Consider the following 12075-nt stretch of genomic DNA (forward strand, 5'->3'; position numbering starts at 1 on the left):
CTCTTCACTGTTGACGTTGAGACTGGACAGAGGAACTCTGCCTAGAAGGGCCAGCATCCTGGAGTCACCTCTTCACTGTTGACATTGAGACTGGACAGAGGAACTCTGCCTAGAAGGGCAGCATCCTGGAGTCGCCTCTTCACTGTTAACGTTGAGACTGGACAGAGGAACTCTGCCTAGAAGGGCCAGCATCCTGGAGTCACCTCTTCACTGTTGACATTGAGACTGGACAGAGGAACTCTGCCGAGAAGGCCAGCATCCCGGAGTCGCCTCTTCACTGTTGACGTTGAGACTGGACAGAGGAACTCTGCCTAGAAGGCCAGCATCCCGGAGTCGCCTCTTCACTGTTGACGTTGAGACTGGACAGAGGAACTCTGCCGAGAAGGCCAGCATCCCGGAGTCGCCTCTTCACTGTTGACGTTGAGACTGGACAGATGAACTCTGCCTAGAATGGCAGCATCCTGGAGTGTCCTCTTCACTGTTGACGTTGAGACTGGACAGAGGAACTCTGCCTAGAATGGCAGCATCCTGGAGTGTCCTCTTCACTGTTGACGTTGAGACTGGACAGAGGAACTCTGCCTAGAAGGGCAGCATCCCGGAGTCACCTCTTCACTGTTGACGTTGAGACTGGTGTTTTGCGGGTACTATTTATTGAAGTTGCCAGTTGAGGACTTGTGAGGCGTCTGTTTCTCAAACTAGACACGCTAATGTACTTGTCCTCTTGCTCAGTTGTGCACCGGGGCCTCCCACCTCTCTTTCTATTCTGGTTAGAGCCAGTTTGCACTGTTCTGTGAAGGGAGAAGTTCCCCAGCGTTGTACCAGATCTTCAGTTTCTCGCATGGCATAGCCATCATTTTTCAGAACAAGAATGGACTGAAGAAAGTTATTTGTTTCTGGCCATTTTGAGCCTGTAATCAAACCCACAAATGCTGATTTTTTTATTACCTTTATGTAACTAAGCAAGTCAGTTAAGAACAAATTTGTGTTTACAATGATGGCCGGAACACTGGGTTCAGGAGCAGAACGTCAGATTTTTACTTTGTCAGCTCAGGGATTTTATCTAGAAACCTTTTGGTTACTAGTCCAACGCTTTAACCTTTCTGATCTCCCCATCCCGGATCCGGGATCGTGAATACAGACTCAAGCTCATTACCATAACGCAACGTTAACTATTCATGAAAATCGCAAATGAAATGAAATAAATATGCTAGCTCTCAAGCTTAGCCTTTTGTTAACAACACTGTCATCTCAGATTTTCAAAATATGCTTCTCAACCATTGCAAAACAAGCATTTGTGTAACAGTATTGATGGCTAACGTAGCATTTAGCATTAGCATTCAGCTGGCAACATTTACACAAAAAAACAGAAAAGCATTCAAATAAAATCATTTACCTTTGAAGAACTTCAGATGTTTTCAATGAGGAGACTCTCAGATAGCAAATGTTCAGTTTTTCCTGAAAGATTATTTGTTTAGGACAAATCGCTCCGTTTTCTGCGTCACGTTTAGCTATGAAAAAACCCCTGTATCCAGGATTGTGTAAATCTATCAGCAAGCTCATTAGCATAACACAACGTTAACTATTTATGAAAATCGCAAATGAAATGAAATAAATATGCCATCTCTCAAGCTTAGCCTTTTGTAAACAACACTGTCATCTCAGATTTTCAAAATATGCTTCTCAACCATAGGAAAACAATCATTTGTGTAAAAGTAGCTAGCTAGCGTTAGCATTTCGCGTTAGCATTTAGCGTTAGCATTAGCGTTAGCATCCAGCACGCAACATTAACAAAAACATAAAAGCCTTCAAATAAAATCATTTACCTTTGAAGAACTTCTGATGTTTTCAATGAGGATACTCTCAGTTAGATAGCAGATGCTCAGTTTTTCCAAAAAGATTCCTTGTGTATTAGAAATAGCTCCGTTTTATACATCACATTTGGCTACCAAAAAAAATCCGAAAATTCAGTCCTCAAAACGCGAACTTTTTTCCAAATTAACTCCATAATATCGACTGAAAACATGGCAAACGTTGTTTAGAATCAATCATCAAGGTGTTTTTCACATATCTCTTCATTGATACATCGTTCTTGGACACATGCTTTCTCCCCTGAATCAAATGGTAAAGTAGAAGCAGCTGGCAATTGCGCACCGAATTCGACGCAGGACACCAGGCGGACACTTGGAAAATGTAGTCTCTTATGGTCAATCTTCCAATGATATGCCTACAAATACGTCACAATGCTGCTAAGACCTTGGGCGAACGACAGAAAGTGTAGGCTCATTCGTTGCGCAATCACAGCCATATAAGGAGAGAATGGAAAACAGAGCTTCAGAAATTCTGCTAATTCCTGGGTGATGCATCATCTTGGTTTCGCCTGTAGAATGAGTTCTGGGGCACTTACAGACAAAATCTTTGCAGATTCTGAAACTTCAGAGTGTTTTCTTTCCAAAGCTGTCAAGAATATGCATAGTCGAGCATCTTTTCGTGACAAAATATCGCGCTTAAAACGGGAACGTTTTTTATCCAAAAATGAAATAGCGCCCCTAGAGCTCTAACAGGTTAACCACTAGGCTACCTGCTGGTTACTAGCCCAACGTTCTAACCACTAGGCAACCTTTCGGTTCCTAGTCCAATGCTCTAACCACTAGGCTACCTCATGGCCTCATCCGATGAGTATCTGATGCTCCAGATACTCAACTAGTCTAAAGAAGGCCAGTTTTATTGCTTCTTTAACCAGGACAACAGTATTCGGCTGTGCTAACATAATTGCAAAAGGGTTTTCTAATGATCAATTAGCTTTTTAAAATGATAAACTTGGATTAGCTAACACAACATGCCATTGGAACACAGGAGTGATGGTTGCTGATAAAATCAAATCAAATGTATTTATATAGCCCTTCTTAGATCAGCTGATATCTCAAAGTGATATACAGAAACCCAGCCTAAAACCCCAAACAGCAAGCAATGCAGGTGTAGAAGCACAGTGGCTAGGAAAAACTCCCTAAAAAGGCCAAAACCTAGATAGGAACCAGGCTATGTGGGGTGGCCAGTCCTCTTCTGGCTGTGCCGGGGGAGATTATAACAGAACATGGCCAAGATGTTCAAATGTTCATAAATGACCAGCATGGTCAAATAATAATAATCACAGTGGTTGTCAAGGGTGCAACAGGTCAGCACCTCAGGAGTAAATGTCAGTTGGCTTTTCATAGCCAATCATTAAGAGTATCTCTACTGCTCCTGCTGTCTCTAGAGTTGAAAACAGCAGGTCTGGGACAGGTAGCACGTCCGGTGAACAGGTCAGGGTTCCATCGCCGCAGGCAGAACAGTTGAAACTGGAGCAGCAGCAGGTGGACTGGGGACAGCAAGGAGTCATCAGGCCAGATTGTCCTGAGGCATGGTCCTAGGGCTCAGGTCCTCCGAGAGAGAGAAAGAAATAGAGAAAGAGAGAATTAGAGAGAGCATACTTAAATTCACACAGGACACCGGATAGGACAGGAGAAGTACTCCAGATATAACAAACTGATCCTAGCCCCCCGACACATAAACTACTGCAACATAAATTCTGAAGGCTGAGACAGGACGGGTCAGGAGACACTGTGGCCCCATCCGATGATACTCCCGGACAGGGCCAAACAGGAAGGATATAACCCCACACACTTTGCCAAAGCACAGGCCCCACACCACTGGGGGCCTCTATATGCCATATCTAGAATATGGAGATATTCCATAAGAAATCAGCCGTTTCCAGCTACAATAGTCATTTACAACATTAACCATGTCTACACTGTATTTCTGATCAAATAAATTATATTTTAATGGACAATTTTTTTTTGCTTTTCCTTCAAAAACAAGGACATTTATAAGTGACCCCAAACTTTTGAGTTTAGGTCCACGGTAGTGTAGGTCCTGGATGGCTGGAGGCTTGGCCCCAGTGGTCGGATGCCGAGCAGTTGCCATACCAGGTTGGGATGCAAACGGTCAGGTTGCTCTCGATGGTGCAGCTGTAGAACTTTTGAGGATCTGGGGACCCATGCCAAATCTCTTCAGTTTCCTGAGGGGGAATAGGTTTTGTCGTGCCCTCTTCATGACTGTCTTTGTGTGCTTGGACCATCATTGTTTATTGGTGATGTGGACACCAAGGAACTTGAAACTTTCGACTGCTCCACTACAGCCCCGTCGATTTGAATGAGGGCCAGTGATCAGGCTGTCGTGTTGTCAACAAACTTAATGATGGTGTTGGAGTCGTGCTTGGCCACGCAGCTGTGGGTGAACAGGGAGTACAGCAGGGGACTAAGCACGCACCCCTAAAGGGGCCCCGGTGTTTAGGATCAGCGTGGCAGATGTGTTGTTACCTACCCTCACCACCTGGGGGTGGCCCGTCAATAAGTCCAGCATCCAGTTGCAGAGGGAAGTGTTTAGTCCCATGGTCCTTAGCTTAGTGAACATATTCCAGTCTGTGCAAAACAGTCCTGTAGTGTAGCATCCGTGTCATCTGACCACTTCAGTTTTGAGCGAGTCACTGGTACTTCCTGCTTTAGTTTTTGCTTGTAAGCAGGAATCAGGAGGATAGAGTAATGGTCAGATTTGTTAAATGGAGGGCGAGGGAGAGCTTTGTACGCATCTCTGTGTGTTGAGTAAAGAAGGTCTAGAGTTGTATTCCCCTCTGGTTCCACATTTAACATGCTGGTAGAAATGAGGTAAAACTGATTTAAATTTCCCTGCATTAAAGTCCCCGGCCACTAGGAGTGCTGCCTCTGGATGAGCATATTCTGGACAGTGGAAGGTTAGATAGAAAATAGATATAATGTCTATGTTACAGGGTTAATGACAGTGGAGGGTTAGATAGATAGATAGATAGATAGATAGATAGATAGATAGATAGATAATATATATTATGTCTATGTTACAGGGTTAATGACAGTGGAGGGATAGATAGATAATATATATAATGTCTATGTTACAGGGTTAATGACAGTGGAGGGTTTGATAGATAGATAGATAGATAGATAGATAGATAGATAGATAAATAGATAATATATATAATGTCTATGTTACAGGGTTAATGACAGTGGAAGGTTTTATAGATCATATATATAATGTCTATGTTACAGGGTTAATGACAGTGGAGGGTTATATATATATATAGATAGATAGATAGATAGATAGATAGATAGATAGATAGATAGATAGATAGATAGATAGATAATGTCTATGTTACAGGGTTAATGACAGTGGAGGGTTATATATATAGATAGATAGATAGATAGATAGATAGATAGATAGATAGATAGATAGATAGATAGATAGATAGATAGATAAATAGATAGATAGATAGATAGATAGATAGATAGATAATATATATAATGTCTATGTTAAAGGGTTAATGACAGTGGAGGGATATATATATATAGATAGATAGATATATAGATAATATATATAATGTCTATGTTACAGGGTTAATGACAGTGTGATACTAGTAAATGATGTTGACGTTCGTGAGGTGACACACAGCTTGGCTGTGGAAGCTCTAAAGGAGGCGGGGCCAGTTGTTCGTCTCTACGTCCTCCGGAGGAAGCCACCCATGGAGACCGTCACACAACTCAAACTCATCAAAGGACCTAAAGGTGTGTGTGTTGTCTCGGACTAAATGCTGTAGGTGTGTTTCAGCACCCCTGAAGTAGATGTTTCCATGAAAAGATTGACAGTTTGTGATCTTGTTCATACAGCTACTTTAATCTGAAAACCTTCCTCCTCCTCCCACCCCCTCCTCCTCCTCCTCCCACCCCCTCCTCCTCCTTCTCCCTCCTCTTCCTCCTCCTCCCATCTCCTCCTCCCTCCTCCCACCTCCTCTTCCTCCTCCTCCCACCTCCTCTTCCTCCTCCTCCTCCTCCCTCCTCTTCCTCCTCCTCCCACCTCCTCCTCCTCATCCTCCCACCTTCTCCTCCTCCCTCCTCTTCTTCCTCCTCCCTCCTCTTCCTCCTCTTCCTCTTCCTCCTCCTCCTCCCTCCTCTTCCTCCTCCTCCCACCTCCTCTTCCTCCTCTTCCTCATCCCTCCTCTTCCTCATCTTCCTCCTCTTCCTCATCCTCCCACCTCCCCCTTCTCCTCCTCCCACCTCCTCTTCCTCCTCCCACCTCCTCCTCCTCCTCCCTCCTCTTCTTCCTCCCACCTCCTCTTCCTCCTCCTCCCACCTCCTCCTCCTCCCACCTCCTCTTCCTCCTCCCTCCTCTTCCTCCTCCCACCTCCTCTCCCTCCTACTCCTCCCTCCTCCTCCTCCCACCTCCTCTTCCTCCTCCTCCTCCCACCTCCTCTTCCTCCTCCCACCTCCTCCTCCCACCTCCTCTTCCTCCTCCCTCCTCTTCCTCCTCCCACCTCCTCTCCCTCCTACTCCTCCCTCCTCCTCCTCCCACCTCCTCTTCCTCCTCCTCCTCCCACCTCGTCTTCCTCCTCCTCCTCCTCCCTCCTCTTCCTCCTCCTCCCACCTCCTCTTCCTCCTCCCACCTCCTCTTCCTCCTCCTCCCTCCTCTTCCTCCTCCTCCCACCTCCTCTTCCTCCTCTTCCTCCTCCTCCCACCTCTTTCTCATCCTCCCACCTCCCCCTTCTTCTCTTCCCTCCTCTTCCTCCTCATCCCACCTCCTCTTCCTCATCCTCCCACCTCCCCCTTCTCCTCCTCCCACCTCCTCTTCCTCATCCTCCCACATCCCCTTTCTCCACCTCCTCCTCCTGCCTCCTCTTCCTCATCCTCCCACCTCCCCCTTCTCCTCCTCCCACCACCTCTTCCTCCTCCTCCTCCTCTTCCTCCCTCCCCCTCTTCCCTCCCCCTCATCCTCCCATCTCCCCCTTCTCCTCCTCCCACCTCCTCCTCCCTCCTCCTCTTCCTCCCTCCTCCTTTTCCCTCCCCCTCCTCCTACCACCTCCTCCCCACTCCTCCTCCCACCTCCTCCTCCTCCCACCTCCTCCTCCTCCCACCTACTCTAACCTCCTCTAACCTCCCCCTCCTCCTCCCACCTCCTCTTCCTCCTCCTCCCTCCCCCCGTTTCTCCCTCCCTCCTCCTCCTCCCTCCTCCTCCCCACTCCTCCTCCCTCCTCCCCTCCTCTTCCTCCTCCCCCCTCCTCTTCCTCCCTCCTCTTCCTAATCTTCCTCTTCCCTTATTCTATGTGTGTGTGTGTGTGTGTCTGTGTTTTTCAGGTTTGGGGTTCAGTATAGCAGGTGGACTAGGGAACCAGCATGTACCAGGTGACAACAGTATATATGTGACTAAGATCATCGAGGGAGGAGCGGCCTGTAAAGATGGACACCTACAGATAGGCGATAAGATACTGGCTGTGAGTAACACGCTCACGGACACGCCACTCACTGACATTCACGGACACACTCACTGACACGCTCACAGACACTCTCACGGACACACTCACTGACACTCACGATCGCACAGATCTGTTTTCATTATGTGGTGAGTATATATGACAGAAGTTTAGTCGTTGAGTAGTGCCCTCTTCTGGTCCTCTGTGGAACTACTGCAGAGCTGGACTCCATGTTTTAACATCCATTCATATGAACGCTGGTTTTCTGAATGGCTCTGATCTCAACTGACTACATCCCGTCTGACTATGTCATGTCTCTATGGCATGTCTCTACATCCCGTCTGACTATGTCATATCTCTATGTCATGTCTCTATGGCATGTCTCTACATCCCGTCTATGTCATATCTCTATGTCATGTCTCTACGTCATGTCTGACTATGTCATGTCTCTACGTCATGTCTGACTATGTCATATCTCTATGTCATGTCTCTATGTCATGTCTCTACATCCCGTCTGACTATGTCATATCTCTATGTCATGTCTCTATGGCATGTCTCTACGTCATGTCTGACTATGTCATATCTCTATGTCATGTCTCTATGGCATGTCTCTATGTCATGTCTCTATGGCATGTCTCTACGTCATGTCTGACTATGTCATATCTCTATGTCATATCTCTATGGCATGTCTGACTATGTCATGTCTGACAATGTCATGCATCTACAGTGTATTCGGAATGTATTCAGACCCCTTAACTTTTTCCACATTTCTGATTTAAAAAAATGTCTCATAAATCTAGACACAATAACCCATAATGACACAATACCCCATAATGACAAAGCAAAAACTGGTTTGTAGAATTTTTTTCTAATTAATATGAATAAAAAAAACTGAAATATCACATTTACATAAGTATTAATCTATTTTCTGAGCTAGAGGGCTGCTGATATCTCTAGGAGTGATTCTAGCGCTAGAGGACTCCTGATATCTTCAGGAGTGGTTCTAGAGCTAGAGGACTCCTGATATCTCCTGATATCTCCAGGTATGGTTCTAGAGCTAGAGGAGTCCTGATATCTCCTGGAGTGGTTCTAGAGCTAGAGGTCTCCTGATATCTCCAGATATCTCCAGGAGTGGTTCTAGAGCTAGAGGACTCCGGTTATCTCCAGGAGTGGTTCTAGAGCTAGAGGACTCCTGTTATCTCCAGGAGTGGTTCTAGAGCTAGAGGACTCCGGTTATCTCCAGGAGTGGTTCTAGAGCTAAAGGACTCCTATTATCTCCAGGAGTGGTTCTAGAGCTAGAGGACTCCGGTTATCTCCAGGATTCTCATCTCTCCTAGGTAATTAGTGTTAGGTCTTCAGTCTCCTGGTTTCTCAGCAGCAGCTGTAAGTGGCGGTCGTGTCAGTAGCGGTATTTTCGCGAAACTTAGACGGTTCTGCCGATATGTTCGAGGAAGGCTCCACGCCACTCTCTCACTTGAGTATCTTACCGAGTTATTTACAGAATATCTCATTTTTCTCTTTTGTAGTTTTGTCAACTATGTGTGTTTTCTATACCTGTTCTCACCTCTCCCTGTAGGCTTTACAGACACCCTTGGCTGCAACCCGTCTAGTGTATTGTACCCTGTGCACACAACCCATGTGGAAGTCTGGGTCTCTGTTGGTGTTTGGAACTGCCGATATGCGGTCAAGAACTCCAAGTTCATCTCAGTCTATGCTGCCCTTCAGTCCTATTAGATCACCTCAGTCTATGCTGCCTTTCAGTCCCGTCAATTCACCTCAGTCTATGCTGCCCTTCAGTCCCATCAGATCATCTCAGTCTATGCTGCCCTTCAGATCATCTCAGTCTATGCTGCCCTTCAGTCCCGTCAGATCACCTCAGTCTATGCTGCCCTTCAGTCCTGCCAGATCACCTCAGTCTATGCTGCCCTTCAGTCCTGTCAGATCACCTCAGTCTATGCTGCCCTTCAGTCCTGTCAGATCACCTCAGTCTATGCTGCCCTTCAGTCCTGTCAGATCACCTCAGTCTATGCTGCCCTTCAGTCCCATCAGATCATCTCACTATGCTGCCCTTCAGATCATCTCAGTCTATGCTGCCCTTCAGTCCTGTCAGATCATCTCAGTCTATGCTGCCCTTCAGTCCCGTCAGATCATCTCAGTCTATGCTGCCATTCAGTCCTGTCAGATCACCTCAGTCTATGCTGCCCTTCAGTCCTGTCAGATCATCTCAGTCTATGCTGCCCTTCAGTCCCGTCAGATCATCTCAGTCTATGCTGCCCTTCAGTCCTGTCAGATCATCTCAGTCTATGCTGCCCTTCAGTCCTGTCAGATCATCTCAGTCTATGCTGCCCTTCAGTCCTGTCAGATCACCTCAGTCTATGCTGCCCTTCAGTCCCGTCAGATCACCTCAGTCTATGCTGCCCTTCAGTCCCGTCAGGCTCTTCACACTCCTGGATTGCATCCTACCTGGCAGGCCGCTCCTACCAGGTGATGTGGAGAGGATCTGTGTCTGCACCACATACTCTCACTAATGGTATCCCACTTCTATTACTGCTATGAGGATGGACCTCTCCTCTCCTCTCTTTAGACCAAGTCACTGGTCATATCCTCACTTGGTCTCTCCTATCACTGCTCTGCAGATGACACTCAACTACTTTTCTCATTCCCACCTTCTGACGCCCAGGTGGTGACAGGCATCTCTGTGTGTCTGGCAGATATCTCAACTTGGATGTCGGCCCACCACCTCAAGCTCAACCTCGACAAGACAGAGCTGGTCTTCCTCATAGGGATGGCCTGCCCGCTCAAAGACCTCTACATGACAGTTGAAAACTCCACAGTGTCCCCCTCCCAGAGTGCAAAGAACCTTGGCGTGACAACACCCTGTCGTTCTCTGTAAACATCAAAGCAGTGACTCACTCCTGCAGGTTCATAATCTACAACATCTGTATGACCCTACCGCACACAGGAAGTGGTGCAGCTCCTAATCCAGGCACTTTTCTTGTCCCTTCTGGACTTTTGCAACTCGCTGTTGGCTGGGCTCCAAACCCTTGCAACTTCTGTCAACCTTTCCAAGTTCTCTCATGACACCCTTCTCCTCCACTGGCTTCCAGTTGAAGCTCACATCCACTACAAGACCATGGCGCTTACCTACGGAACAGCAAGAGGAACTGCCCTTCCCTACCTACAGGCTATGCTCAAACTCTACACCCCAACCCGAGCACTCTGTTCTGCCACCTCTGGTCTCTTGGTCTTCCCACCCCTATGGGAGGCAGCTCCTGCTCAGCCCAGTCCAAGCTCTTCTCTTTCCTCCCAACCCTACGGGAGGCAGCTCCCTCTCAGCCCAGTCCAAGCTCTTCTCTGTCCTCCCACCCCTACGGGAGGCAACTCCCGCTCAGCCCAGTCCAAGCTCTTCTCTGTCCTCCCACCCCTACGGGAGGCAGCTCCCGCTCAGCCCAGTCCAAGCTCTTCTCTGTCCTCCCACCCCTACGGGAGGCAGCTCCCGCTCAGCCCAGTCCAAGCTCTTCTCTGTCCTCCCACCCCTACGGGAGGCAGCTCCCGCTCAGCCCAGTCCAAGCTCTTCTCTGTCCTCCCACCCCAACGGAAGGCAGGTCCCGCTCATCCCAGTCCAAGCTCTTCTCTGTCCTGGCACCCCAATGGTGAAACCAGTTTCCCCCTGAAGCTAGGACAGCAGTGTCCCTGCTCATCTTCTAATGGCTTAGATCCCGCTAACGTGATATGACAACAGCCAGTGAAAGTGCAGGGTGCCAAATTCAAAACAACAGAAATCTCATTATTAAAATTCCTCAAACATAGAAGTATTTTACACCATTTTAAAGATAAACTTGTTGTTAATCCCACCCACTGTCCGATTTCAAAAAGGCTTTACGACGAAAGCACACCAAATGATTATGTTAGGTCTGCACCTAGTCACAGAAAAACACAGCCATTTTTCCAGCCAAAGAGAGGAGTCACAAAAAGCAGATATAGACATAAAATGAATCACTAACCTTTGATGATCTTAATCAGATGACACTCATAGGATTTCATGTTACACAATACATGTATGTTTTGTTCGATAAAGTTCATATTTATATCCAAAAATCGGAGTTTACATTGACGCATTATGTTCAGTAGTTCCAAAAACATCCGGTGATTTTGCAGAGAGCCACATCAATTTACAGAAATACTCATCATAAATGTTGATGAAAATACAAGTGTTATGCATGGAACTTTAGATAAACTTCTCCTTAATGTAACCACTGTGTCAGATTTCAAAAAAACTTTACCGAAAAAGCACACCATGCAATAATCTGAGTATGGCGCTCAGACAACAAATCAAGCCATACAGATATCCGCCATGTTGGAGTCAAAAGACGTCAGAAATAACATTATAAATATTCACTTACCTTTGATGATCTTCATCAGAATGCACTCCCATGAATCCCAGTTCCACAATAAATGTTTGATTTGTTCGATAAAGTCCATCATTTATGTCCAAATACCTCATTTTTGTTCTCGCGTTTAGTACACAATCCAAACTCACGATGCGCGGGCAAGTCCAGGCGAAAGTTCAGACGAAAAGTCATATTACAGTTCATAGAAACATGTCAAACGAACTATAGAATCAATCTTTAGGATGTTTTTATCATAAATCTTCAATAATGTTCCAACCGGAGAATTCCTTTGTCTGTAGAATTGCAGTGGAACGCCTAGCTATCTGAAGATGAATGTACTGACTATGACTGTGATATGTGGTTGACCCACCTAGCTAT

At 46.5% G+C, this 12075-nt stretch overlaps 1 protein-coding gene across 4 annotated transcripts in view; it reads left to right on the top strand.

Moving 5' to 3' along the window:
- Positions 1 to 12075, top strand: part of LOC139417050 (disks large homolog 4-like) — a 180671-nt gene that overhangs the window by 131824 nt on the left and 36772 nt on the right. For all 4 annotated transcript variants that reach the window (XM_071166291.1, XM_071166292.1, XM_071166293.1 and 1 more), the window contains 2 exons: positions 5458 to 5627; positions 7191 to 7327. In XM_071166291.1, coding sequence (XP_071022392.1) covers positions 5458 to 5627; positions 7191 to 7327 — 307 coding nt within the window. The remainder of the gene's footprint in view (positions 1 to 5457; positions 5628 to 7190; positions 7328 to 12075) is intronic.

This window comes from Oncorhynchus clarkii, chromosome 9 (assembly GCF_045791955.1).
Source record: "Oncorhynchus clarkii lewisi isolate Uvic-CL-2024 chromosome 9, UVic_Ocla_1.0, whole genome shotgun sequence".
In the NCBI taxonomy this organism is placed as follows: Eukaryota; Metazoa; Chordata; class Actinopteri; order Salmoniformes; family Salmonidae; genus Oncorhynchus; species Oncorhynchus clarkii.